Source organism: Salvelinus namaycush, unplaced genomic scaffold (genome assembly GCF_016432855.1).
Source record: "Salvelinus namaycush isolate Seneca unplaced genomic scaffold, SaNama_1.0 Scaffold463, whole genome shotgun sequence".
Classification (NCBI taxonomy): Eukaryota; Metazoa; Chordata; class Actinopteri; order Salmoniformes; family Salmonidae; genus Salvelinus; species Salvelinus namaycush.
Window position 1 is genome coordinate 123,562 of NW_024061157.1, and position 26,589 is coordinate 150,150.

At 44.3% G+C, this 26,589-nt stretch overlaps 1 protein-coding gene across 2 annotated transcripts; it reads left to right on the forward strand.

The window, feature by feature from the left end:
* The first annotated feature begins 16,683 nt into the window (after positions 1-16,683).
* Positions 16,684-19,482, forward strand: LOC120041417 (gastrula zinc finger protein XlCGF17.1-like). Of its 2 annotated transcripts, XR_005475888.1 has the most exons (3): positions 16,684-17,177; positions 17,623-17,727; positions 17,874-19,482. XR_005475888.1 is itself a non-coding variant. In XM_038986365.1 (2 exons), exons 1-2 carry the CDS (start codon positions 16,880-16,882, stop codon positions 18,829-18,831), a joined length of 882 nt encoding a protein of 293 aa, XP_038842293.1. In that variant the 5' UTR covers positions 16,684-16,879; the 3' UTR covers positions 18,832-19,482. The 2 variants fall into 2 exon arrangements, 1 of the variants encoding a protein (XP_038842293.1); XM_038986365.1 differs by lacking the exon at positions 17,623-17,727 and having other exon boundaries at positions 18,248-19,482.
* The last annotated feature ends 7,107 nt before the right edge of the window (positions 19,483-26,589 follow it).

A 26,589-nucleotide genomic window follows, 5' to 3' on the forward strand; every position in this document is an offset into this window, starting at 1 on the left:
CAATCAATCAATCAATCAATCAAGTTTATTTTATATAGCCCTTCGTACATCAGCTAATATCTCGAAGTGCTGTACAGAAACCCAGCCTAAAACCCCAAACAGCTAGTAATGCAGGTGTAGAAGCACGGTGGCTAGGAAAAACTCCCTAGAAAGGCCAAAACCTAGGAAGAAACCTAGAGAGGAACCAGGCTATGAGGGGTGGCCAGTCCTCTTCTGGCTGTGCCGGGTGGAGATTATAACAGAACTATGCCAAGATGTTCAAAAATGTTCATAAGTGACAAGCATGGTCAAATAATAATCAGGAATAATTTTCAGTTGGCTTTTCATAGCCGATCATTAAGAGTTGAAAAACAACAGGTCTGGGACAGGTGGCGGTTCCATAACCGCAGGCAGAACAGTTGAAACTGGAATAGCAGCAAGGCCAGGCGGACTGGGGACAGCAAGGAGTCACCACGCCCGGTAGTCCCGACGTATGGTCCTAGGGCTCAGGTCCTCCGAGAGAAAGAAAGAGAGAAGGAGAAAATTAGAGAGAGCCAAGATTTTCAAAATGTTCATAAGTGACAAGCATGGTCAAATAATAATCAGGAATAATTTTCAGTTGGCTTTTCATAGCCGATCATTAAGAGTTGAAAACAGCAGGTCTGGGACAGGTAGGGGTTCCGTAAACGCAGGCAGAACAGTTGAAACTGGAATAGCAGCAAGGCCAGGCGGACTGGGGACAGCAAGGAGTCATCATGCCCGGTAGTCCTGACATATGGTCCTAGGGCTCAGGTTCTCAGAGAGAGAGAAAGAAAGAGAGAACGAGAGAATTAGAGAGAGCATACTTAAATTCACACAGGACACTGGATAAGACAGGAGAAGTACTCCAGGTATAACCAACTGACCCTAGCCCCCCGACACATAAACTACTGCAGCTTAAATACTGGAGGCTGAGACAGGAGCGGTCAGGAGACACTGTGGCCCCGTCCGAAGATACCCCCGGACAGGGCCAAATAGGAAGGATATAACCCCACCCACTTTGCCAAAGCACAGCCCCCGCACCACTAGAGGGATATCTTCAACCACCAACTTACAATCCTGAGACAAGGCCGAGTATAGCCAACAAAGATCTCCACCACAGCACAAACCAAGGGGGGGCGCCAACCCAGACAGGAAGATCACGTCAGTAACTCAACCCACTCAAGTGACGCACCCCTCCTAGGGACGGCATGAAAGAGCACCAGTAAGCCAGTGACTCAGCCCCTGTAATAGGGTTAGAGGCAGAGAATCCCAGTGGAGAGAGGGGAACCGGCCAGGCAGAGACAGCAAGGGCGGTTCGTTGCTCCAGAGCCTTTCCGTTCACCTTCACACTCCTGGGCCAGACTACACTCAATCATATGACCTACTGAAGAGATAAGTCTTCAGTAAAGACTTAAAGGTTGAGACCGAGTCTGCGTCTCTCACATGGGTAGGCAGACTGTTCCATAAAAATGGAGATCTATAGGAGAAAGCCCTGCCTCCCGCTGTTTGCTTAGAAATTCTAGGGACAATTAGGAGGCCTGCGTCTTGTGACCGTAGCGTACGTATTGGTATGTACGGCAGGACCAACTCGGAAAGATAGGTAGGAGCAAGCCCATGTAACGCTTTATAGGTTAACAGTAAAACCTTGAAATCAGCCCTTGCCTTAACAGGAAGCCAGTGTAGGGAAGCTAGCACTGGAGTAATATGATCAAATTTCTTGGTTCTAGTCAGGATTCTTGCAGCCGTATTTAGCACTAACTGAAGTTTATTTTGTGCTTTATCCGGGTAGCCGGAAAGTAGAGCATTGCAGTAGTCTAACCTAGAAGTAACAAATGCATGGATTAATTTTTCTGCATCATTTTTGGACAGAAAATTTCTGATTTTTGCAATGTTACGTAGATGGAAAAAAGCTGTCCTTGAAACAGTCTTGATATGTTCGTCAAAAGAGAGATCAGGGTCAAGAGTAACGCCGAGGTCCTTCACAGTTTTATTTGAGACGACTTTACAACCATCAAGATGAATTGTCAGATTTAACAGAAGATCTCTTTGTTTCTTGGGACCTAGAACAAGCATCTCTGTTTTGTCCGAGTTTAAAAGTAGAACGTTTTCAGCCATCCACTTCCTTATGTCTGAAACACAGGCTTCTAGCGAGGGCAATTTTGGGGCTTCACCATGTTTCATTGAAATGTACAGCTGTGTGTCATCCGCATAGCAGTGAAAGTTAACATTATGTTTTCGAATAACATCCCCAAGAGGTAAAATATATAGTGAAAACAATAGTGGTCCTAAAACGGAACCTTGAGGAACACCGAAATGCACAGTTGATTTGTCAGAGGACAAACCATTCACAGAGACAAACTGATATCTTTCCGACAGGTAAGATCTAAACCAGGCCAGAACTGGTCCGTGTAGACCAATTTGGGTTTCCAGTCTCTCCAAAAGAATCTGGTGATCGATGGTGTCAAAGGCAGCACTAAGGTCTAGTAGCACGAGGACAGATGCAGAGCCTCGGTCTGACGCCATTAAAAGGTCATTTACCACCTTCACAAGTGCAGTCTCAGTGCTATGATGGGGTCTAAAACCAGACTGAAGCATTTCGTATACATTGTTTGTCTTCAGAAAGGCAGTGAGTTGCTGCGCAACAGCTTTTTCTAAAATTTTTGAGAGGAATGGAAGATTCGATATAGGCCGATAGTTTTTTATATTTTCCGGGTCAAGGTTTGGCTTTTTCAAGAGAGGCTTTATCACTGCCACTTTTAGTGAGTTTGGTACACATCCGGTGGATAGAGAGCTGTTTATTATGTTCAACATAGGAGGGCCAAGCACAGGAAGCAGCTCTTTCAGCAGTTTAGTAGGAATAGGATCCAGTATGCAGCTTGAAGGTTTAGAGGCCTTGATCATTTTCATCATTGTGTCAAGAGATATAGTACTAAAACACTTAAGTGTCTCTCCCGATCCCAGGCCCTGGCAGAGCTGTGCAGATCCAGGACAGCTAAGCCCTGGAGGAATACGCAGATTCAAAGAGGAGTCCGTAATTTGCTTTCTAATGGTCATGATCTTTTCCTCAAAGAAGTTCATGAATTTATTACTGCTGAAGTGAAAGCCATCCTCTCTTGGGGAATGCTGCTTTTTAGTTAGCTTTGCAACAGTATCAAAAAGAAATTTTGGATTGTTCTTATTTTCCTCGATTAAGTTGGAAAAGTAGGATGATCGAGCAGCAGTGAGGGCTCTTCGGTACTGCACGGTACTGTCTTTCCAAGCTAGTCGGAAGACTTCCAGTTTGGTGTGGCGCCATTTCCGTTCCAATTTCCTGGAAGCTTGCTTCAAAGCTCAGGTATTTTCTGTATACCAGGGAGCTAGTTTCTTATGACAAATGTTTTTCGTTTTTAGGGGTGCAACTGCATCTAGGGTATTGCGCAAGGTTAAATTGAGTTCCTCAGTTAAGTGGTTAACTGATTTTTGTCCTCTGACGTCCTTGGGTAGGCAGAAGGAGTCTGGAAGGGCATCAAGGAATTTTTGTGTTGTCTGAGAATTTATAGCACGACTTTTGATGCTCCTTGGTTGGGGTCTGAGCAGATTATTTGTTGCGATTTTAAACGTAATAAAATGGTGGTCCGATAGTCCAGGATTATGTGGAAAAACATTAAGATCTACAACATTTATTCCATGGGACAAAACTAGGTCCAGAGTATGACTGTGGCAGTGAGTAGGTCCAGAGACATGTTGGACAAAACCCACTGAGTCGATGATGGCTCCGAAAGACTTTTGGAGTGGGTCTGTGGACTTCTCCATATGAATATTAAAATCACCAAAAATTAGAATATGATCTGCTATGACTACAAGGTCTGATAGGAATTCAGGGAACTCAGAGAGGAACGCTGTATATGGCCCAGGAGGCCTGTAAACAGTAGCTATAAAAAGTGATTGAGTAGGCTGCATAGATTTCATGACTAGAAGCTCAAAAGACGAAAACGTCATTTTTTTTTTTGTAAATTGAAATTTGCTATCGTAAATGTTAGCAACACCTCCGCCTTTGCGGGATGCACGGGGGATATGGTCACTAGTGTAACCAGGAGGTGAGGCCTCATTTAACACAGTAAATTCATCAGGCTTAAGCCATGTTTCAGTCAGGCCAATCACATCAAGATTATGATCAGTGATTAGTTCATTGACTATGACTGCCTTTGAAGTGAGGGATCTAACATTAAGTAACCCTATTTTGAGATGTGAGGTATCATGATCTCTTTCAATAATGGCAGGAATGGAGGAGGTCTTTATCCTAATAAGATTGCTAAGGCGAACACCGCCATGTTTAGTTTTGCCCAACCTAGGTCGAGGCACAGACACAGTCTCAATGGGTATGGCTGAGCTGACTACACTGACTGTGCTATTGGCAGACTCCACTAAGCTGGCAGGTTGGCTAACAGCCTGCTGCCTGGCCTGCACCCTATTTCATTGTGGGGCTAGAGGAGTTAGAGCCCTATCTATGTTGGTAGATAAGATGAGAGCACCCCTCCAGCTAGGATGGAGTCCGTCACTCCTCAGCAGGTCAGGCTTGGTCCTGTTTGTGGGTGAGTCCCAGAAAGAGGGCCAATTATCTACAAATTCTATCTTTTGGGAGGGGCAGAAAACAGTTTTCAACCAGCGATTGAGTGCTGAGACTCTGCTGTAGAGCTCGTCACTCCCCCTAACTGGGAGGGGGCCAGAGACAATTACTCGATGCCGACACATCTTTCTAGCTGATTTACACGCTGAAGCTATGTTGCACTTGGTGACCTCTGACTGTTTCATCCTAACATCGTTGGTGCCGACGTGGATAACAATATCTCTATACTCTCTACACTCGCCGGATTTAGCTTTAGCCAGCACCATCTTTAGATTAGCCTTAACGTCGGTAGCCCTGCCCCCTGGTAAACAGTGTATGATCGCTGGGTGATTCGTTTTAAGTCTAATACTGCGGGTAATGGAGTCGCCAATGACTAGGGTTTTCAATTTGTCAGAGCTAATGGTTGGAGCCTTCGGCGTCTCAGACCCCGTAGCGGGAGGAGTAGAGACAAGAGAAGACTCAGCCTCAGACTCCGACTCGCTACATAATGGGGAAAACCGGTTGAAAGTTTCTGTCGGCTGAATGAGCGACACCAGTTGAGCATTCCTACAGCATTTCCCTCCAGAAGCCATGAGAAAGTTGTCCGGCTGCGGGGACTGTGCGGGGGGATTTATACTAACGTTAGTATCTGTACTTACTGGTGGCACAGACGCTGTTTCTTCCTTTCCTACACTGAAATTACCCTTGCCTAACGATTGCGTCTGAAGCTGGGCTTGTAGCACAGCTATCCTCGCCGTAAGGCGATCGTTCTCCTGTATATTATGAGTACAGCGACTGCAATTAGAAGACATCATGTTAATGTTACTACTTAGCTTCGGCTGTTGAAGGTGCTGACGAACCATGTCCAGATAAAGCGTCCGGAGTGAAAAAGTTGAATGAGGAAAAAAAAAAGTTGCGATGGAAAAACTAAAAATATAAACGGTAATTAAAAAGAAAAAAACAAAACGTAAAGTTGTCAGCTAGCAAAGTAAAGTTGGCAGCAAAACGCACAGCAACAAAACGCACAGCAACACGTCTGCAAATTCAACAGGAAGTGACGTTCAATGTGAGTCAAGCTATTGTCCATCAAGATCCCATCAAGATCATCAATCAAGATCATCAAGATCATCAAGGTCGTATTTCTCCAAACATTTCGCAACTTAAAAAATGCATCTTTATACATACAATCCTGTTCTCTGTTTAACTAGATCCTCTGTTTGTCTTTGGCAGGAGAGAGACCAGACTCTCCCTCTGAGAGCGGGAAGAGTCCTTCAGGGGAACCAGACCAGGAGACCCCAAAACCAGTGAGACCACACCAGTGTTCCCACTGTGGAAAGAGTTTTAAGTGGGTATATTACCTGAAAGAACATGAAAGAATAAACACAGGAAAAAAGCCGTTCCAATCTTCCCAGCGTGGAAAGAAATCTACCCAGTTAAGGAGTCAGAAAATACATGAGAGAATACACTCTGGAGAGGAGCCTCACAAATATACTCAATGTGGAAAGACGTTTAACCGCTTAGGTAACCTGAAGTCACATGAGCGAACACACAATAGAGAGAAGCCTTACAACTGTTCCCAGTGTGAAAATGTATTTTTCTCATCAGGAGACCTGATAAAGCATGAAAGAACACACTCAGAAAAGAGGCCCAACCAATGTTCCCAGTGTGGAAAAAGATTTACTCAGCTAGGGAAACTGAAATCACACGAGAGAGCACATTCTTTAGAGAGGGCTTACCAATGCTCTCAGTGTGGAAAGAGGTTTATCAAGTCATCACATCTGAAAGATCATAAGAGAATACACACAGGAGAAAAACCATACCAATGCTTCCAGTGTGTAAAGAGTTTTAGCCAGGTAGGGAACCTGAACATTCATGAGCGGACACACACTGGAGAAAAACCTTTCCAATGCTGTCAGTGTGGGAAAAGCTTTACCCACTTAGGTCACCTGAAAACACATGAGAGGACACACACAGGAAAGAAGCCTTTCCAATGCTCGCAGTGTGAAAAGAGTTTTAGCCAGTTAGGGAACCTGAAAAGGCATGAGATGTCGCACACTGGAGAAAAACCTTTCCAATGCTTCCAGTGTTGCAAGAGTTTTACTCGTTTAGGGACCCTGAAAATTCATAAGAGAATACACTCTGGAGAGAAGCTTTATCATTGCTCCCACTGTGGATTTAAATTTACCTGGTTAAGGCAACTAAAAGAGCATGAAAGAATCCACACCTGAGAGAAACGTTATAAAATCACATTTTATTTGTCACGTTCTACAGGTGTAGTAGATCTTACCATGAAATACTGACTTACCAGCCCTTAATAACCAACAATGCACCGTTTTTAAAAAGTAAGAAAATGTTGCTAAATAAACTAAAGGAAAAATAATAACACAAAATAACAAGGCTATATACACAAGAGTACCAGTACTGAGTCAATATGCAGGGGTACAAGGTAGTCGAGGTAATTGTGGTAATATGTACATATAGGTAGAGGTAAAGTGACTATGGATAGATAGATAGACAGAGTAGCAGCAGCATATGTGAAGAGTGTGAAGGAATGTGTGTGTGTGGCGTCAATATGCATGTGTTTTGTTTGTGTCCATGTGTGTTGGGAGTGTCAGTGCAGTATGTGTGAGTGTGGTTATAGTCCAGTGTGTGGGTAGAGTACATCCAGCCTGTGGAAGAGAGTCAGTGTAGAGTAATATGACTAAAATAGGAGGGTCAATGCCAATAGTCATTTGATTAAACTCCCAGACTCAAAATTCAATGTGCATGTTTTTTTTTGTTTTTTTTCAACACATGGACTGAATATGGAGTATGACAGTTTTAATGTATAAGCTCTGTGATTAAATTGTCCTCTTTAAACTCTGGCTGTGTCTGTACATGTGTATCAGTGTGTATCTGTATGTCATAGGAGGTTGGTGGCACCTTAATTGAGGAGGATGGGCTTATAGTAATGACTGGAGTGGAATCGGTGGAATGGTATCAAATACATCAAACACAGGGTTTCCAGGTGTTTGGTGCCATTCCATTTGCTCCATTCCAGACATTATTATGAGCCGTCCTCCCATCAGCAGCCTGCTGTGCTTTGTGTGTTATTCCTGGAGCACTACAGAGGGGTGATGGAGCACATAGGGGAGTTTGGAACCTCCTGGAACACTACAGAGGGGTGATGGAGCACTACAGAGGGGTGATGGAACACATAGAGGAGTTTAGAAGCTCCTGGAACACTACAGATGGGTGATGGAACACTACAGAGGGGTGATGGAGCACTACAGAGGGGTTATGGAGCACTACAGAGGGGTGATGTTACACATAGAGGAGTTTAGAAGCTCCTGGAACACTTCAGAGGGGTGATGAAACACTACAGAGGGGTGGTGGAACACATAGAGGAGTTTGGAATCTCCTGGAACACTACAGAGGGGTGAGCCAGCCACTTTAATAATGGAAAAATTGATGTAAAAAATGTATCACTAGCCACTTAATATAATGTTTACATAGCCTACATTACTCATCTCATATGTATATACTGTACTCTATACCATCTGCTGCATCTTGCCTCTGCCGTTCTGTACCATCACTCATTCATATATCTTTATGTACATATTCTTCATCCCTTTACACTTGTGTGTATAAGGTAGTAGTTGTGGAATTGTTGGGTTAGATTACTCGTTGGTTATTACTGCATTGTCGGAACTAGAAGCACAAGCATTTCGCTACACTCGCATTAACATCTGCTAACCATGTGTATGTGACAAATAAAATTTGATGGAACACAGAGGAGTTTAGAAGCTCCTGGAACACTACAGAAGGGTGATGGAACACTACAGAGGGGTGATGGAGTTTGGAACCTCCTGGAACACTACAGAGGGGTGATGGAGCACTACAGTGGGGCGATGGAGCACATAGAGGAGTTTGGAAGCTCCTGGAACACTACAGAGGGGTGATGGAGCACTACAGAGGGGTGATGGAGCACATAGAGGAGTTTGGAAGCTCCTGGAACACTACAGCGGGGTGATGGAACACTACAGAAGGGTGGTGGAGCACTACAGAGGGGTGATGAAACACTACAGAGGGGTGATGGAACACTACAGAGGGGTGATGGGACACTACAGAGGGGTGATGGAGCACTACAGAGGGGTGATGGAACACATAGAGGAGTTTGGAAGCTCCTGGAACACTACAGAAGGGTGGTGGAGCACTACAGAGGGGTGATGAAACACTACAGAGGGGTGATGGAACACATAGAGGAGTTTAGAAGCTCCTGGAACACTACAGAGGGGTGATGGAACACTACAGAGGGGTGGTGGAGCACTACAGAGGGGTGATGGAACACTACAGAGGGGTGATGGGACACTACAGAGGGGTGATGGAGCACTACAGAGGGGTGATGGAACACATAGAGGAGTTTGGAAGCTCCTGGAACACTACAGAGGGGTGATGGGACACTACAGAGGGGTGATGGAGCACTACAGAGGGGTGATGGAACACATAGAGGAGTTTGGAAGCTCCTGGAACACTACAGAGGGGTGATGGGACACTACAGAGGGGTGATGGAGCACTACAGAGGGGTGATGGAACACATAGAGGAGTTTGGAAGCTCACTGGTCAACTCTGAGTTGAAGTCGCGGTAACCATTGACACAAAGGTGGCTCAACTTTAAACTATCGCGTGCACTGGTCAGTTAAGCAAGAGGTGGGGAGTATGGGATATAGGAGAGAGGAAGTTGTTTAGAGTAGATAAGATTTGGTTAAACAGGTCTGAACTCAGTAGATATGGTTTGGTTAATAAACAGGTCTGAACTCAGTAGATACGGTTTGGTTAATAAACAGGTCTGAACACAGTAGATATGGTTTGGTTATACAGGTCTGAACACAGTAGATATGGTTTGGTTATACGGGTCTGAACACAGTAGATATGGTTTGGTTAAACAGGTCTGAACACAGTAGATATGGTTTGGTTAAACAGGTCTGAACACAGTAGATATGGTTTGGTTAAACAGGTCTGAACACAGTAGATATGGTTTGGTTAGTCTGAACTCAGTAGATATGGTTTGGTTAAACAGGTCTGAACACAGTAGATATGGTTTGGTTAAACAGGTCTGAACACAGTAGATATGGTTTGGTTATACAGGTCTGAACACAATAGATATGGTTTGGTTATACGGGTCTGAACACAGTAGATATGGTTTGGTTAGTCTGAACACAGTAGATATGGTTTGGTTAAACAGGTCTGAAATCAGTAGATATGGTTTGGTTAAACAGGTCTGAACACAGTAGATATGGTTTGGTTAAACAGGTCTGAACACAGTAGATATGGTTTGGTTAAACAGGTCTGAACACAGTAGATATGGTTTGGTTAAACAGGTCTGAACACAGTAGATATGGTTTGGTTAAACAGGTCTGAACACAGTAGATATGGTTTGGTTAAACAGGTCTGAACACAGTAGATATGGTTTGGTTAAACAGGTCTGAACACAGTAGATATGGTTTGGTTAAACAGGTCTGAACACAGTAGATATGGTTTGATTAGTCTGAACACAGTAGATATGGTTTGGTTAAACAGGTCTGAACACAGTAGATATGCTTTGGTTAAACAGGTCTGAACACAGTAGATATGCTTTGGTTAAACAGGTCTGAACACAGTAGATATGGTTTGGTTAAACAGGTCTGGACTCAGTAGATATGGTTTGGTTAAACAGGTCTGAACACAGTAGATATGGTTTGGTTAATAAACAGGTCTGAACTCAGTAGATATGGTTTGGTTATACAGGTCTGAACACAGTAGATATGGTTTGGTTAGTCTGAACACAGTAGATATGGTTTGGTTAAACAGGTCTGAACACAGTAGATATGGTTTGGTTAGTCTGAACACAGTAGATATGGTTTGGTTAGTCTGAACTCAGTAGATATGGTTTGGTTAAACAGGTCTGAACACAGTAGATATGGTTTGGTTAAACAGGTCTGAACACAGTAGATATGGTTTGGTTAAACAGGTCTGAACACAGTAGATATGGTTTGGTTATACAGGTCTGAACACAGTAGATATGGTTTGGTTATACAGGTCTGAACACAGTAGATATGGTTTGGTTAGTCTGAACACAGTAGATATGGTTTGGTTAAACAGGTCTGAACTCAGTAGATATGGTTTGGTTAAACAGGTCTGAACACAGTAGATACGGTTTGGTTAAACAGGTCTGAACACAGTAGATATGGTTTGGTTAAACAGGTCTGAACACAGTAGATATGGTTTGGTTAAACAGGTCTGAACACAGTAGATATGGTTTGGTTAAACAGGTCTGAACACAGTAGATATGCTTTGGTTAAACAGGTCTGAACACAGTAGATATGGTTTGGTTAAACAGGTCTGAACACAGTAGATATGGTTTGGTTAAACAGGTCTGAACACAGTAGATATGGTTTGATTAGTCTGAACACAGTAGATATGGTTTGGTTAAACAGGTCTGAACACAGTAGATATGCTTTGGTTAAACAGGTCTGAACACAGTAGATATGCTTTGGTTAAACAGGTCTGAACACAGTAGATATGGTTTGGTTATACAGGTCTGAACACAGTAGATATGGTTTGGTTAAACAGGTCTGGACTCAGTAGATATGGTTTGGTTAAACAGGTCTGAACACAGTAGATATGGTTTGGATAAACAGGTCTGAACTCAGTAGATACGGTTTGGTTATACAGGTCTGAACAGAGTAGATATGGTTTGGTTAAACAGGTCTGAACGCCATGTTGTGGATGTTAGGGAGACAGGAAACAGGTCTGTGGGGATGAGTGTTTAGTGGAGGAAAACGGTGGCGTGTGTGTTGATATTTTGTGAACTGTGGTGTAGATAGGGAGAGATTGGATGGGGTTGGGGTTTGGGTGGTGTAGATAGGGAGAGATTGTGTGAAAAGGTTAGAGAGATTGGATGGGGTTGGGGTTTGGGTGGTGTAGTGGAGGGAGGGAGGGAAGTGGTGTCTAGGGCTATAGAGGGTTAGAGGCTAGTTGGGGTTAGGGTGGTGTAGTGGAGGGAGGGAAGTGGTGTCTAGGGCTATAGAGGGTTAGAGGCTAGTTGGGGTTAGGGTGGTGTAGTGGAGGGAGGGAAGTGGTGTCTAGGGCTATAGAGGGTTAGAGGCTAGTTGGGGTTAGGGTGGTGTAGTGGAGGGAGGGAAGTGGTGTCTAGGGCTTTAGAGGGTTAGAGGCTAGTTGGGGTTAGGGTGGTGTAGTGGAGGGAGGGAAGTGGTGTCTAGGGCTTTAGAGGGTTAGAGGCTAGTTGGGGTTAGGGTGGTGTAGTGGAGGGAGGGAAGTGGTGTCTAGGGCTTTAGAGGGTTAGAGGCTAGTTGGGGTTAGGGTGGTGTAGTGGAGGGAGGGAAGTGGTGTCAGGGCTATAGAGGGTTAGAGGCTAGTTGGGGTTAGGGTGGTGTAGTGGAGGGAGGGAAGTGGTGTCTAGGGCTATAGAGGGTTAGAGGCTAGTTGGGGTTAGGGTGGTGTAGTGGAGGGAGGGAAGTGGTGTCTAGGGCTATAGAGGGTTAGAGGCTAGTTGGGGTTAGGGTGGTGTAGTGGAGGGAGGGAGGTGGTGTCTAGGGCTTTAGAGGGTTAGAGGCTAGTTGGGGTTAGGGTGGTGTAGTGGAGGGAGGGAGGGAAGTGGTGTCTAGGGCTTTAGAGGGTTAGAGGCTAGTTGGGGTTAGGGTGGTGTAGTGGAAGGGAGGGAAGTGGTGTCTAGGGCTTTAGAGGGTTAGAGGCTAGTTGGGGTTAGGGTGGTGTAGTGGAGGGAGGGAAGTGGTGTCTAGGGCTTTAGAGGGTTAGAGGCTAGTTGGAGTTAGGGTGGTGTAGTGGAGGGAGGGAAGTGGTGTCTAGGGCTATAGAGGATTAGAGGCTAGTTGGGGTTAGGGTGGTGTAGTGGAGGGGAGGGAAGTGGTGTCTAGGGCTTTAGAGGGTTAGAGGCTAGTTGGGGTTAGGGTGGTGTAGTGGAGGGAGGGAAGTGGTGTCTAGGGCTTTAGAGGGTTAGAGGCTAGTTGGGGTTAGGGTGGTGTAGTGGAGGGAGGGAAGTGGTGTCTAGGGCTTTAGAGGGTTAGAGAGGCTAGTTGGGGTTAGGGTGGTGTAGTGGAGGGAGGGAAGTGGTGTCTAGGGCTATAGAGGGTTAGAGGCTAGTTGGGGTTAGGGTGGTGTAGTGGAGGGAGGGAGGGAAGTGGTGTCTAGGGCTATAGAGGGTTGGAGGCTAGTTGGGGTTAGGGTGGTGTAGTGGAGGGAGGGAGGTGGTGTCTAGGGCTTTAGAGGGTTAGAGGCTAGTTGGGGTTTGGGTGGTGTAGTGGAGGGAGGGAGGTGGTGTCTAGGGCTATAGAGGGTTAGAGGCTAGTTGGGGTTAGGGTGGTGTAGTGGAGGGAGGGAAGTGGTGTCTAGGGCTATAGAGGGTTAGAGGCTAGTTGGGGTTAGGGTGGTGTAGTGGAGGAAGGGAAGTGGTGTCTAGGGCTATAGAGGGTTAGAGGCTAGTTGGGGTTAGGGTGGTGTAGTGGAGGGAGGGAAGTGGTGTCTAGGGCTATAGAGGGTTAGAGGCTAGTTGGGGTTAGGGTGGTGTAGTGGAGGGAGGGAAGTGGTGTCTAGGGCTATAGAGGGTTAGAGGCTAGTTGGGGTTTGGGTGGTGTAGTGGAGGGAGGGAAGTGGTGTCTAGGGCTATAGAGGGTTAGAGGCTCGTATGGGTTAGGGTGGTGTAGTGGAGGGAGTGAAGTGGTGTCTAGGGCTATAGAGGGTTAGAGGCTAGTTGGGGTTAGGGTGGTGTAGTGGAGGGAGGGAGGGAGGTGGTGTCTAGGGCTATAGAGGGTTAGAGGCTAGTTGGGGTTTGGGTGGTGTAGTGGAGGGAGGGAAGTGGTGTCTAGGGCTATAGAGGGTTAGAGAGACGACGGGGTTTGGGTGGTGTAGTGGAGGGAGGGAAGTGGTGTCTAGGGCTTTAGAGGGTTAGAGGCTAGTTGGGGTTAGGGTGGTGTAGTGGAGGGAGGGAAGTGGTGTCTAGGGCTATAGAGGGTTAGAGGCTAGTTGGGGTTAGGGTGGTGTAGTGGAGGGAGGGAAGTGGTGTCTAGGGCTATAGAGGGTTAGAGAGACGACGGGGTTTGGGTGGTGTAGTGGAGGGAGGGAAGTGGTGTCTAGGGCTTTAGAGGGTTAGAGGCTAGTTGGGGTTAGGGTGGTGTAGTGGAGGGAGGGAAGTGGTGTCTAGGGCTATAGAGGGTTAGAGAGACGACGGGGTTTGGGTGGCATAGTGGAGGGAGGGAAGTGGTGTCTAGGGCTATAGAGGGTTAGAGGCTAGTTGGGGTTAGGGTGGTGTAGTGGAGGGAGGGAAGTGGTGTCTAGGGCTATAGAGGGTTAGAGGCTAGTTGGGGTTTGGGTGGTGTAGTGGAGGGAGGGAAGTGGTGTCTAGGGCTATAGAGGGTTAGAGGCTAGTTGGGGTTTGGGTGGTTTAGTGGAGGGAGGGAAGTGGTGTCTAGGGCTATAGAGGGTTAGAGGCTAGTTGGGGTTTGGGTGGTGTAGTGGAGGTAGGGAAGTGGTGTCTAGGGCTATAGAGGGTTAGAGGCTAGTTGGGGTTTGGGTGGTGTAGTGGAGGGAGGGAAGTGGTGTCTAGGGCTATAGAGGGTTAGAGGCTAGTTGGGGTTTGGGTGGTGTAGTGGAGGGAGGGAAGTGGTGTCTAGGGCTATAGAGGGTTAGAGGCTAGTTGGGGTTAGGGTGGTGTAGTGGAGGGAGGGAAGTGGTGTCTAGGGCTATAGAGGGTTAGAGGCTAGTTGGGGTTAGGGTGGTTTAGTGGAGGGAGGGAAGTGGTGTCTAGGGCTCTTTCACTTTCTTAGAGGAACAGGACAAATTAAGAGAATTTAATGTAGGTAGGCCGTGACTGGCCTCACACTCCAGTACAGTAGGGGGCGGTGTATGGATGTGATCTGCCAACCAAATCTCAAAGAAGAAGTCAAAAGATGACGAAGTGCTTCTTTCAGATGATGCTTCTTGCGTGACGTAAAATCTAGTGAACAGCACAGGACCCTTTTTCAGCAACCTGGGTAGCTTGATAGCAAACAGCCTAAACATTGGAGCACTTTAAACACATTTGTGTTTTAAACTGTAGATGTACACTACATGGCAAAAGTACACTACATACAAAAGTATGTGGACACCCCTTCAAATTAGTGGGTTTGGCTATTTCAGCCACATCCGTTGCTGACAGGTGTATAAAATCGAGCACACAGCCATGCAATCTCCATAGACAAACATTGTGCAGTAGAATAGCCCGTACTGAAGAGCTCAGTGACTTTCAATGTGGCACCGTCATAGGATGCCACCTTTCCAACAAGTCAGTTCGTCAAATCTCTACTTTGCTGGAGCTGCCCCGGTCAACTATAAGGGCTGTTATTGTGAAGGGAAAACATCTAGCGCCTTGCAGTTGGATGCTGAGCAGTTGCCATACCAGGCGGTGATGCAGTCAGTCAAGATGCTCTCAATGGTGCACCTGTATAACGTTTTTTTTTTTTTTGTTAATTCTTTACCCCTTTTTCTTCCCAATTTCGTGGTATCCAGTTGGTAGTTAGTCTTGTCCCATCGCTGCAACTCCCGTACTGCCTCGGTAGAGGCGAAGGTCGAGAGCCACGCGTCCTCCGAAACACGGCACTGCTTCTTGACACACTGCTCGCTTAACCTGGAAGCCAGCAGCACCAATGTGTCGGAGGAAACACATTACAACTGGCGCCCATGGGAGTAGCTAGAGCCCGATGGGAAGAAGGACATCCCGGCCGGCCAAACCCTCCCCTAACCCAGACGACGTTGGGCCAATTTTGCACCGCCTTCATGGGTCTCTCGAGGATCGAACCCAGGCTGTGTGCCCTCTTCACGACTGTGTTGGTGTGTCCACGATCAGCTCCTTTGTCTTGCTGACGTTGAGGGAGAGATTGTTGTGCTGGTACCAATAGGCTGTCTCATCGTCATCGGTGATCAGGCCTACCACCGACATGTCGTCGGCAAACTTAATGATGGTGTTGGAGTTGTACTCGGCCATGCGGTCGTGGGATAACAGGGAGTAGAGGAGGGGACTAAGCACGCACCCCTGAGGGGCCCCTGTGTTGAGGGTACGCATGGTGGATGTATTGTTGCCTACATTCACCACCTGGGGCCAGTCCGTCAGGAAGTCCAGGATCCAGTTGCAGAGGGAGGTGTTCAGTCCCAGGGTCCTTAGCTTACCATATTTTTACCGTAGATATGCGGTACTTTTCTGCATATGCTTCTATTTTTCAACGCCAAACCTACCACTGGTGTGGCCAAGGAGCTCTATTGTTATGTCATCTGACCTTTGTGATCAGCTGACAGTCACTCCTCTTTGCCCTCTCTTTGAGCTGAAGGCTAGAAGCTTGCTTACAATGGGATTAGTGGGATTTTGCAGAAAATAAAAGCCCTATGCTAAAGAATATGTTCAAATTTGGCTAGAGGAGCATTAGCTTATTATAAAGTTGACCCTGCTCCCAAAGTACCATTATCATGTCTCCTGTCCAATGAGGAAATAGTGTGCTGGACCCACGGGTATACAAACATCCTTGACAAGTATAAAGCCATCACTCACCCCCACATTTTCGAATCAATTAGTTCACTTCTCTCTGTTCCAGGGAACAACCAAAACAGAGAATTGTGAGGCGCTGGACAGAGGAGGCGTACTCAATGCCTCAGGATTGCTTTGCGACTACTGATTGGAATATGTTCAAAGACTCATCCACCCAAGACTCATCCATTAACATTGAGGAATATACAGTATATATATTCTACAAACCCTACTGAGTATTCCCTACAATACTTTTGCTGCGGCATCCGCAATATGTTTTGCTTTATAAAGACAATACGAAATATGGCCATTTATTTGTGGCCATTTATTTGACCTTGGAACATGGTTTAAAACCCATATTTAATGCACATGTTACAAATATAAATAATTGTTCATGTTTAGACAATTACTTATCACATATAATGAATAAATACAGGTCATTGACACCTTTCCACACGTAATTACGTGTGGGACATTTATTTAGAAAATCTTCCAAAATTCCGTGACCCGGAAGTACTTTTTTTGTGTTGCTAACGGGACGCTGATCTAGTTATCAGCCACGGTAGCTTGCTAGCCAATATAGCTAAAACGTTAAAGCTCATTAGACACTTTCGGTGTGTATTAGCCACTGTTTTAAACACACGTATGTCATATAGCTAGCTAATTGTCGCATATAATTGCATTTTACGTTGCTAGTAGTTAGCTAGCTGGTTAAATTAGCAGTAGCACTTGACGTGTCATTAATGCTACCTAGCCAGCTAACATCCCTGACCATGAGCTCACTAAGCTACTCTCCCCCTGCTGAAGAAGAGGAGGTCTGCTGGACGGTGAAAGAGGAGGAGGAAGAGGAGGCTGTCACCGTCAAACAAGAAGTAGCGGGTGAGGCTGTAACAGTGAAAGAAGAGGAAGACGCTTTCAGAGTGAAACAGGAGGAAGCGAAAGAGCAGGATGTTGGAGTGGAGGGGGAGATCACTGTCACATTGGATGAGGAAGACGTTTTTGGAGTGGAGGAAGAGAAGACTGGAAATCTGATTAACACCAGTAAGTACCATCTAAAAAACAGGGCCACAAACTCTGCAGTTGTTTTACTAATGTGTGTTTTTAAAAAGGGCATTCTACACTTGAATATGTTGTTCTGTACTTTTAGGAATTGTTAAAGCTACAAATAGTGGGGTCAGCCAACAAAACGTTAATGGATTAAATGCTTTACATTATATTTTTCCAAATCTCATTCTGTAGTGCTCTGCTCAGTCTCTACTCTATACTCGACAACCCATGAGCAAATTATATATATATTTTTTAAAACATGTTTTGAAGCGCTACAATCATTAGTGTTTTTATAATCTCAATGGTGTCATGAGATCATTAGGTCCTTTATTGTTGTGATATAAGATAAGACAGACTGATCTGATTTAAAATATCTATGACACCACATCATCTAACCTGTTATTACCACCAACTCATGTCTGATTTACAAATGATGAAGAAAACCCGAATCAAGACGAGGATTATTTTGATCTGGATTAAATGTTGTAAAAGGAACTGGCCACCAGTTATTTCATTGAAGCAACTCGACAACCTGTGGATTATGGTGAGTAACACTAAGGGCTGTTCTTCGGCGTGTTGCGAAGCCGGAGTGCCGGGAAACAGCCCTTAACACTGTGTTATTCATTTACAGGTTTGAGTCAAATGGTTATTATCTTGCATGGGATAAGAATGTCTATTTTCTTCTTCCAGTGGAGATACAGTTGATGAATTACCTGGCTGGGCTGTGGGACAATGGAGATACAGTTGATGAATTACCTGGCTGGGCTGTGGGACAGTATGGAGATACAGTTGATGAATTACCTGGCTGGGCTGTGGGACAATGGAGATACAGTTGATGAATTACCTGGCTGGGCTGTGGGACAGTGGATGTACATGGATAATTCAAATGGAACCGTTATTTATTATCGTAAATAACTAGCACTTGTCAACCAATCAGCACCCAGGATCCAAACTATATTGAAGGATCTAGTCTGGATTAAACCTCATAGGAAGACAGTTTAATCATGTTGAGATTTTAGTCAGGTCTCGCTGTTTAACCAAATATTCTGTTTTTTCTTTGACAGGAGCGATATCAGACTGTCACTCTGACAGAGGAAAGAGTCCTTCAGGAGAACCCGATCCAGAGACGTCCAAACCAGTGAGGCGACACCACTGCTCACAGTGTGGAAAGATATTTATCAGGTTAAAGCACCTGAAAGAACACAAGAGAACGCACACAGGGGAGAAGCCTTATCATTGCTCCCAGTGTGGAATGGGTTTTGGACACTTAGGGTATCTAAAAGTGCATGAAAGAACACACTCTGTAGAGAGGCCTTTTCAATGCTCTCAGTGTGGCCAGAGATTTATCCAGTCGTCGCACCTGAAAGAGCATGAGAGAACACACACAGGAGATAAGCCTTTCCAATGTTCTCAGTGTAAAAAGAGTTATACCAAGTTAGGGAACCTGAAAATGCATGCGAGAATACACACAGGAGAGAAGCCTTTCCACTGCTCCCTGTGTGAAAAGAGTTTTACCTATTTAGGGATACTGAAAAAGCATGAAATGACACACACACGAGAGAAACCTTTCCAATGCTCCCAATGTGGAAAGAGTTTGACCGAACACACACAGGAGGGGAGAAGACCTAACGTTGTTAAGACCAGTTAAGGCCCCGGAATAACCACCTCCAAAATTATTGGCACCCTTGATAAAGATGTGTTTAAGATCAATAATACAAGTACTGAGCTGAATATTGTATGCTGAATTTTTGGGGGGGAATTGTGGTGTATACAAATACATTTGCTCGGAGAAAAAAAATTCATTTAACAAGTAAAAAAAATAACAAAAGTTAAAAAAATGTTAGCTTTCATTTATTGGCACCCGTAAAGATTCTTGTTAATTAAATAAAATAAAAAATGAAATCTACATGAATGTAGATTTCATTTTTTATCACAATGTTAACATTCTGATGGGACATTTTCTCTCTGTGTATCAAATTGTATGTTTAGAATAATGTTGCTCTGTAATTACATGTCTTGGTTCGGTTCATGAGAGTGACTGACTCATTATACACACTGATTGTAGATGGGAGTAAACCATATGCAATTTAGCAGTACGGCCCAGAACATTGCTCTGTGGGACAAAAGAAGTATCTCAGCCTCGTGAGGTATCAGTCAGTCACATGCAGGAACCAACGTTAATAATGTAAATCATGCTTATATGACTTGTTTGTGTAGCAGTATATAAGGGCTGAAAGGGAACACCCTTTTCATCAAGCTTGGATTGAGTTTGTGAACCTTCCCGGGCCGTGATAATAAAGTGACTCGTTTAAAATTGACTGCAGGCGTCCCTGGTGTTGAATTTCCACAACATTAAACTTTTTTAAACTTTTTTTTTTTTTTACAGTTCATGTCTTCCTGTGCCACTGGGGTATAAAAGTTAGGTAACGCATGTAAAAATCCATCTGCCATCACATTGACATGTGAGTAATTTAGCAGACTCTCTTATCCAGAGCCACTTACAGTAGATGGTGTCGTTTAGCAGACTCTCTTATCCAGACAGACTTACAGTAGTAGTGAGTCATTTAGCAGACTCTCTTAACCAGAGCCTCTACAGTAGTGAGTCATTTAGCAGACGCTCTTATCCAGAGCCACTTACAGTAGTGAGTGCATTGGGAAGGGCAAATAACTCACAAACGAAAAGAGACAAATGGTTGTTGACCTTCATAAATCAGGCAATGGGCAAAAAACAATAGCGAGGGCAATAAGGAATAAGTTAAAACCACTGGAACAGTGGTAAACTTGCCTGGTAAAGGACACAAGTGTATCTTGTCTCCACACACACTGAGGAGGATGGTGCAGGAAGGGCCACAGTTGGAGAATTCCAGAACTTGGTCATCTTGGGGTCTCTGAGTCTCCCATTAGAATTAGAATTTCAGAACTTGGTCATCTTGGGGTCTCTGAATCTCCCAGTATAATTCCAGAACTTGGTCATCTTGGGGTCACAAGGTCTCTGAATCTCCCATATGGAATTAGAATTCCAGAACTTGGTCATCTTGGGGTCACCAAGTCTGAATCTCCCATTAGAATTCCAGAACTTGGTCATCTTGGGGTCACTGAATCTCCAATTAGACGCCACCTCCGTGCCAGTAGGCTCTTGAGGGGTTGCCAGAAAAAAAACAGCCTTTAGTGAGAGTAACCAACACATGTAAACACCTGGAGCTAAACAGCGTTGGAGCCAGTGGTGGGTTTGGCACTTGGATTGGAAAAAAGGTAATATGGGGATATGAAACAAAGATGGAGGTCTTTGGCTAGTCACACTAGCGGTGGGTTTGGCATCGAAGGATAGATGAATGCGCAGTAAAGAACCTCATATCTACTGTAAAATATGGTCGGGGATATTTGATGTTATGGGGCTGTTCCGCTTCCACTGGTCCTAAGGCCTTGGTTACGGTCAACAGCATCATGAATTCTACCTGGTACCAGGAAATGTTTGGCCAAAATCTGGTTTCCTCTGACAAGAGGCTGAAACTTGGCTTCAAATGGATCATCCAGATAGACCATTTTTATTTTATTTAACTAGGCAAGTCAGTTAAGAACAAATTCTTATTTACAATGACGGCTTAGGAACAGTGGGTTAACTGCCTTGTTCAGGGGCAGAACGACAGATTTTTATCTTGTCAGCTCGGGGATTCGATCTAGCAACACTCTAACCACTAGGCTGCCTGCCACCCCAAGCACACATCAAAATCCACATAGAAATGGTTAATTGACTACAAACCAACATTTTGCAAAGGCCATCTCAGTCTCCGGAACAAACCCCGTTAAGAACCTGTGGTTTGAATTGAACGAGAGCTGTCCAAAAGCGCAGACCGACGGATATCAAGGATCTGGGTGGAGTCTGTATGGAGGCATGGTCTAAGATCCCTCCCGGTGTGTTCTAGAACTCATCAAACATCTGGTAGGAGTCTGTATGGAGGCATGGTCTACGATCCCTCCCAGTGTGTTCTAGAACTCATCAAACATCTGGTAGGATTCTGTATGGAGGAATGGTCTAAGATCCCTCCCGGTGTGTTCTAGAACTCATCAAACATCTGGTAGGATTCTGTATGGAGGAATGGTCTAAGATCCCTCCCGGTGTGTTCTAGAACTCATCAAACATCTGGTAGGTGTCTGTATGGAGGCATGGTCTAAGATCAACAAAACATTTATACAAATTATACCACCACCCAAAAGGGCACTTTAGAGCCTGGAAGGGTAAAGGGGCATGTGCTCTACACAGGTAGAGTCCTATCTGTCCATGTTGCCTTTTGCAAAGTGGGTACTGCTTCATGTGGCAACACCAACACTCACATAAATAACCCATATGCCACTGGGTGGGAGAAGTTTTCATTGTATTTGGGGCAGCATTATGTGAGGATTTATTATCATAAGGCAAATACTTTTTCACACCACTGTCCAAATAGTTTAATATCATTGCAGTGTTAGGAGAGCAGGGCACTGTCCATATAAACTCAGCAACAACAACAAAAAAGTCCTCTCACTGTCAACTGTGTTTATTTTCAGCAAACTTAACATGTGTAAATATTTGTATGAACATAACAAGATTCAACAACTGAGACATAAAATGAACAAGTTCCACAGACATGTGACTAACAGAAATGGAATAATGTGTCCCTGAACAAAGGGGGGGTCAAAATCAAAAGTGGCAGTCAGTATCTGGTGTGGCCACCAGCTGCATTAAGTACTGCAGTGCATCTCCTCCTCATGGACTGCACCAGATTTGCCAGTTCTTGCTGTGAGATGTTACCCCACATTTCCACCAAGGAACCTGCAAGTTCCTGGACATTTCTGGTGGGAATGGCCCTAGCCCTCACCCTCCGATCCAACAGGTCCCAGACGTGCTCAATGTGATTGAGATGCGGGCTCTTCGCTGGCCATGGCAGAACACTGACATTCCTGTCTTGCAGGAAATCACGCACAGAACGAGCAGTATGGCTGGTGGCATTGTCATGCTGGAGGGTCATGTCAGGATGAGCCTGCAGAAAGGGTACCACATGAGGGAGGAGGATGTCTTCCCTGTAACGCACAGCGTTGAGATGGCCTGCAATGACAACAAGCTCAGTCTGATGATGCTGTGACCCTCCACCTCCAAATCGATTCCGCTCCAGAGTACAGGCATAACTCTCATTCCTTTGACGATAAACGTGAATCCAACCATCACCCCTGGTGAGACAAAACCGCGACTCGTCAGTGAAGAGCACTTTTTGCCAGTCCTGTCTGGTCCAGAGACAGTGGGTTTGTGCCCATAGGCAACGTTGTTGGCGGTGATATCTGGTAAGGACCTGCCTTACAACAGGCCTACAAGCCCTCAGTCCAACCTCTCTCAGCCTATTGCGGACAGTCTGAGCACTGATGGAGGGATTGTATGTTCCTGGTGTAACTCAGGCTGTTGTTGTTGCCATCCTGTACCTGTCCCGCACGTGTGATGTTCGGATATACCGATCCTGTGCAGGTGTTGTTACACATGGTCTGCCACTGCGAGGACGATCAGCTGTCCATCCTGTCTCCCTGTAGCTCAGTCTTAGGCGTCTCACAGTACGGACATTGCAATTTATTTCCCTGGACACATCTGTAGTCCTCATTCCTCCTTGCAGCATGCCTAAGGCACGTTCACGCAGATGAGCAGGGACCCTGGGCATCTTTCTTTTGGTGTCAGTAGAAAGTAGAGTCAGTAGAAAGGCCTCTTTAGTGTCCTAAGTTTTCATAACTGTTACCTTAATTGCCTACCGTCTGTAAGCTGTAAGTGTCTTAATGACCGTTCCACAGGTGCATGTTCATTAATTGTTTGTTTATGGTTTATTGAACAAACATGGGAAACAGTGTTTAAACCCTTTACAATGAAGATCTGTGAAGTTATTTGGATTTTTACAAATTATCTTTGAAAGACTGGGTCCTGAAAAAGGGCCGTTTCTTTTTTTGCTGAGTTTAGATGTATATAATGAACAGACTAGGTCTATACTGCTCCTACATGGTGTAACAATACATCATGTAGATGTATATAATGAACAGACTAGGTCTATACTGCTCCTAATTATTGTATATAATGAACAGACTAGGTCTATACTGCTCCTACATGGTGTAACAATACATCATGTAGATGTATATAATGAACAGACTAGGTCTATACTGCTCCTACATGGTTTAACAATACATAATGTAGATGTATATAATGAACAGACTAGGTCTATACTGCTCCTACATGGTGTAACAATACATCATGTAGATGTATATAATGAACAGACTAGGTCTATACTGCTCCTACATGGTATAACAATACATCATGTAGATGTACATAATGAACAGACTAGGTCTATACTGCTCCTACATGGTGTAACAATACATCATGTAGATGTATTAATGAACAGACTAGGTCCATACTGCTCCTACATGGTGTAACAATACATCATGTAGATGTATATAATGAACAGACTAGGTCTATACTGCTCCTACATGGTGTAACAATACATCATGTAGATGTATATAATGAACAGACTAGGTCTATACTGCTCCTACGTGGTGTAACAATACATCATATAGATGTATATAATGAACAGACTAGGTCTATACTGCTCCTACATGGTGTAACAATACATCATGTAGATGTATATAATGAACAGACTAGGTCTATACTGCTCCTACGTGGTGTAACAATACATCATGTAGATGTACACTACCAGTCAAAAGTTTGGACACACCTAATCATTCCAGGGTTTTTATTTACAGGGTTTTCAAATCTATGAAATCACACATATGGAATCATGTAGTAACCAAAAACGTGCTAAACAAATCAAAATACATTTTATATTTGAGATTCTTCAAAGTAGTCACCCTTCACCTTGATGACAGCTTTGCACACTCTTACATGGAGCAAATGTGTAAAAACTCACTCCTCAGCCTGGACTGTACCCTCTTGCGCCAAGGAATCGCTAGCGTTGCGGTGGCGTCGACTGGTAAGACGATTCAGGAGGGTGGTCACGTGTGCTATCAAGGCAGAGAAGTCCTGGGTTTGATCCTCGGTGTCAAATCAGGACGAAGTGGTGCGCTACTCGCTAAGCAAGCAGCGTAGCGACCATGACATTTACACATTTCACTTACACATCCACAAATTAACTGAATGAAAGAAAACGACTAAATTCAACTATAGAATCACAAAATGCAAGTTATACTAATCTATTGAATACTTTACATTACATGTCCAAATCATATAACGAGCAAAATCTGAGGGTTTATACATGTATCAGATCAAAGATAATTCACCTCTTAATATCTGAGGTTTATACATGTATCAGATCAAAGATAATAATTAACCTCTTAATATCTGAGGGTTTATACATGTGTCAGATCAAAGATAATAATTAATATCTGAGGGTTTATACATGTATCAGATCAAAGATAATAATTCATTTCTGAGGGTTTATACATGTATCAGATCAAAGATAATAATTAATATGAGGGATTATACATGTATCAGATCAAAGATAATAATTAAAACAAAATACATTCTGATTTGAGGTAAAATAAAAATAGGCCAATTTTTTGGGCAAGCATATATACACTGAGTATACAAAACATTAAGAACACTGCTCTTTCCATCACATAGACTGACCAGGTGAGTCCAGATGAAAGCTTTGATCCCTTATTGAGCTCACTTGTTAAATCCACTTCAATCAGTTTAGATGAAATGGAGGAGACAGGTTAACGAAAACATTTTAAACCTGGTTTGTGTGTGTGTGTGTGCGCGCCATTCAGAGGGTGAATGGGAAAGACAAAAGATTTAATTGCCTTTGAACTGGGTATAGTAGTAGGTGCCAGGCTGGGTTTTTCAAGCTCAACAGTTTCCCATGTGTATCTAATAATGGTCCACTACCCAAAGGACATCCAGCCAACTTGACACAACTATGGGAAGCATTGGAGTCAACATGGGCCAGCATCCCTGTGGAACGCTTTCAACATCTTGTTGTCCATGCCCCGATGAATGGAGGCTGTTCTGAGGGCAAAATGGGGGGAGGGGGGTGCAACTCAATATTAGGAAGGTGATCCCAATGTTTGGTGTATTCAGTGTACAATATTGATTTCATGTGGCTTGAAGAAAAACACATTCTAAGTCAAAAACACAAGTCGGAACACAGTCTCTCTATTCTCTCATGTGACTTCAGGTCCTCTGACCGGGAAAATGTCTTTCCGCAAAGAGAGCAGTGGTATGTCTTCTCCTCCTCCTCCTTCCCCTCCTGTGTATTTGTATGTTTATCTCTATGTATTCTCACGTGCAATTTCAGGTTCTTTGAACCAGTAAATCTCTTTCCACACTGGGAGCACTGGAAGGGCTTTTCTCCAGTGTGTATTCTCTCATGTGATTTCAGGTTCCCTAACTGGTTATAAGTCATTCCACATTGGGAGCATTGGTAAGGCTTCTCTCCGGAGTGTATTCTCTTGTGTGTTTTCAGGTACCCTAACGTAGTAAATCTCTTTCCACACTGAGAGCATTGGCAGGTCTTCCTCCCTACTAGGTGTATTTCTTCATGCTTATTCAGGTACCGTAACCATGTAAAACTCTTTCCACACTTTGAACATTTGAAAGGCCTTTCTGCAGTGTGTGTCCTCTCATGCTGTTTCAGGTTCCCTAACATGGTAAACCTCTTTCCACACTGGGAGCATTGGTAGGGCTTCTCCCCTGTGTGCGTTCTCTTATGGTGTCTAAGGTGCCCTAACCACCAAAAACTCTTTCCACAGTGGGAGCAGTGATGTTGTCTTGCTGGTTTGGGCGTCTCTGAGTCTAGTGCCACTGAAGAACTCTTCCCGCTGTCAGAGTGAGAATCTGGTCTCTCTCCTGCCAAAGACAAACAGAGTATTTAGCTAAATACTAAGACAGAGACCTGAATGAAACCTCCACATGGTAAAACGGTCTTCCTATGAGGTTTAATCTAGACTAGATCCCTCAATGAAACACTGAGTATTTAGTTAAACAGAGACCTGAATGAAACCTCCACATGATAAAACTGTCTTCCTATGAGGTTTAATCCAGACTGGTAATAACCTGAGGGCAGTTTTCATTTATTTATTATTTACTTGGTGGCCAATATAATACAAATAATAATAACACTCCAGAACCTTGCTTTCATAGAGGCAGGTTTTTAGCTGACTGACCTTTGACCTTGTGACCTCTGTTCTAGGACCACTACCCATGTTTTAGTACTTAGAAATTAAACTATTGTGAAACCGAATACATTATTATATTGAAATTGTTACATGATTTGTCATTTAGCAGACACTCTTATCCAGATCAATTAGGGTTAAGTACCTTGCTCAAGGGTACATTGACATATTTTTCACCTAGTTGGCTCGGGGATTCGAACCAGCAACCTTT

Excerpts from the sequence above, each read along its gene's own strand:
- LOC120041417 (XM_038986365.1), top strand. The coding sequence starts at position 16,880 with ATGCTACCTAGCCAGCTAACATCCCTGACCATGAGCTCACTAAGCTAC. Across the intron at positions 17,178-18,247 it reads TGGAAATCTGATTAACACCA|GAGCGATATCAGACTGTCAC; the intron begins GTAAGTACCATC and ends TTTCTTTGACAG.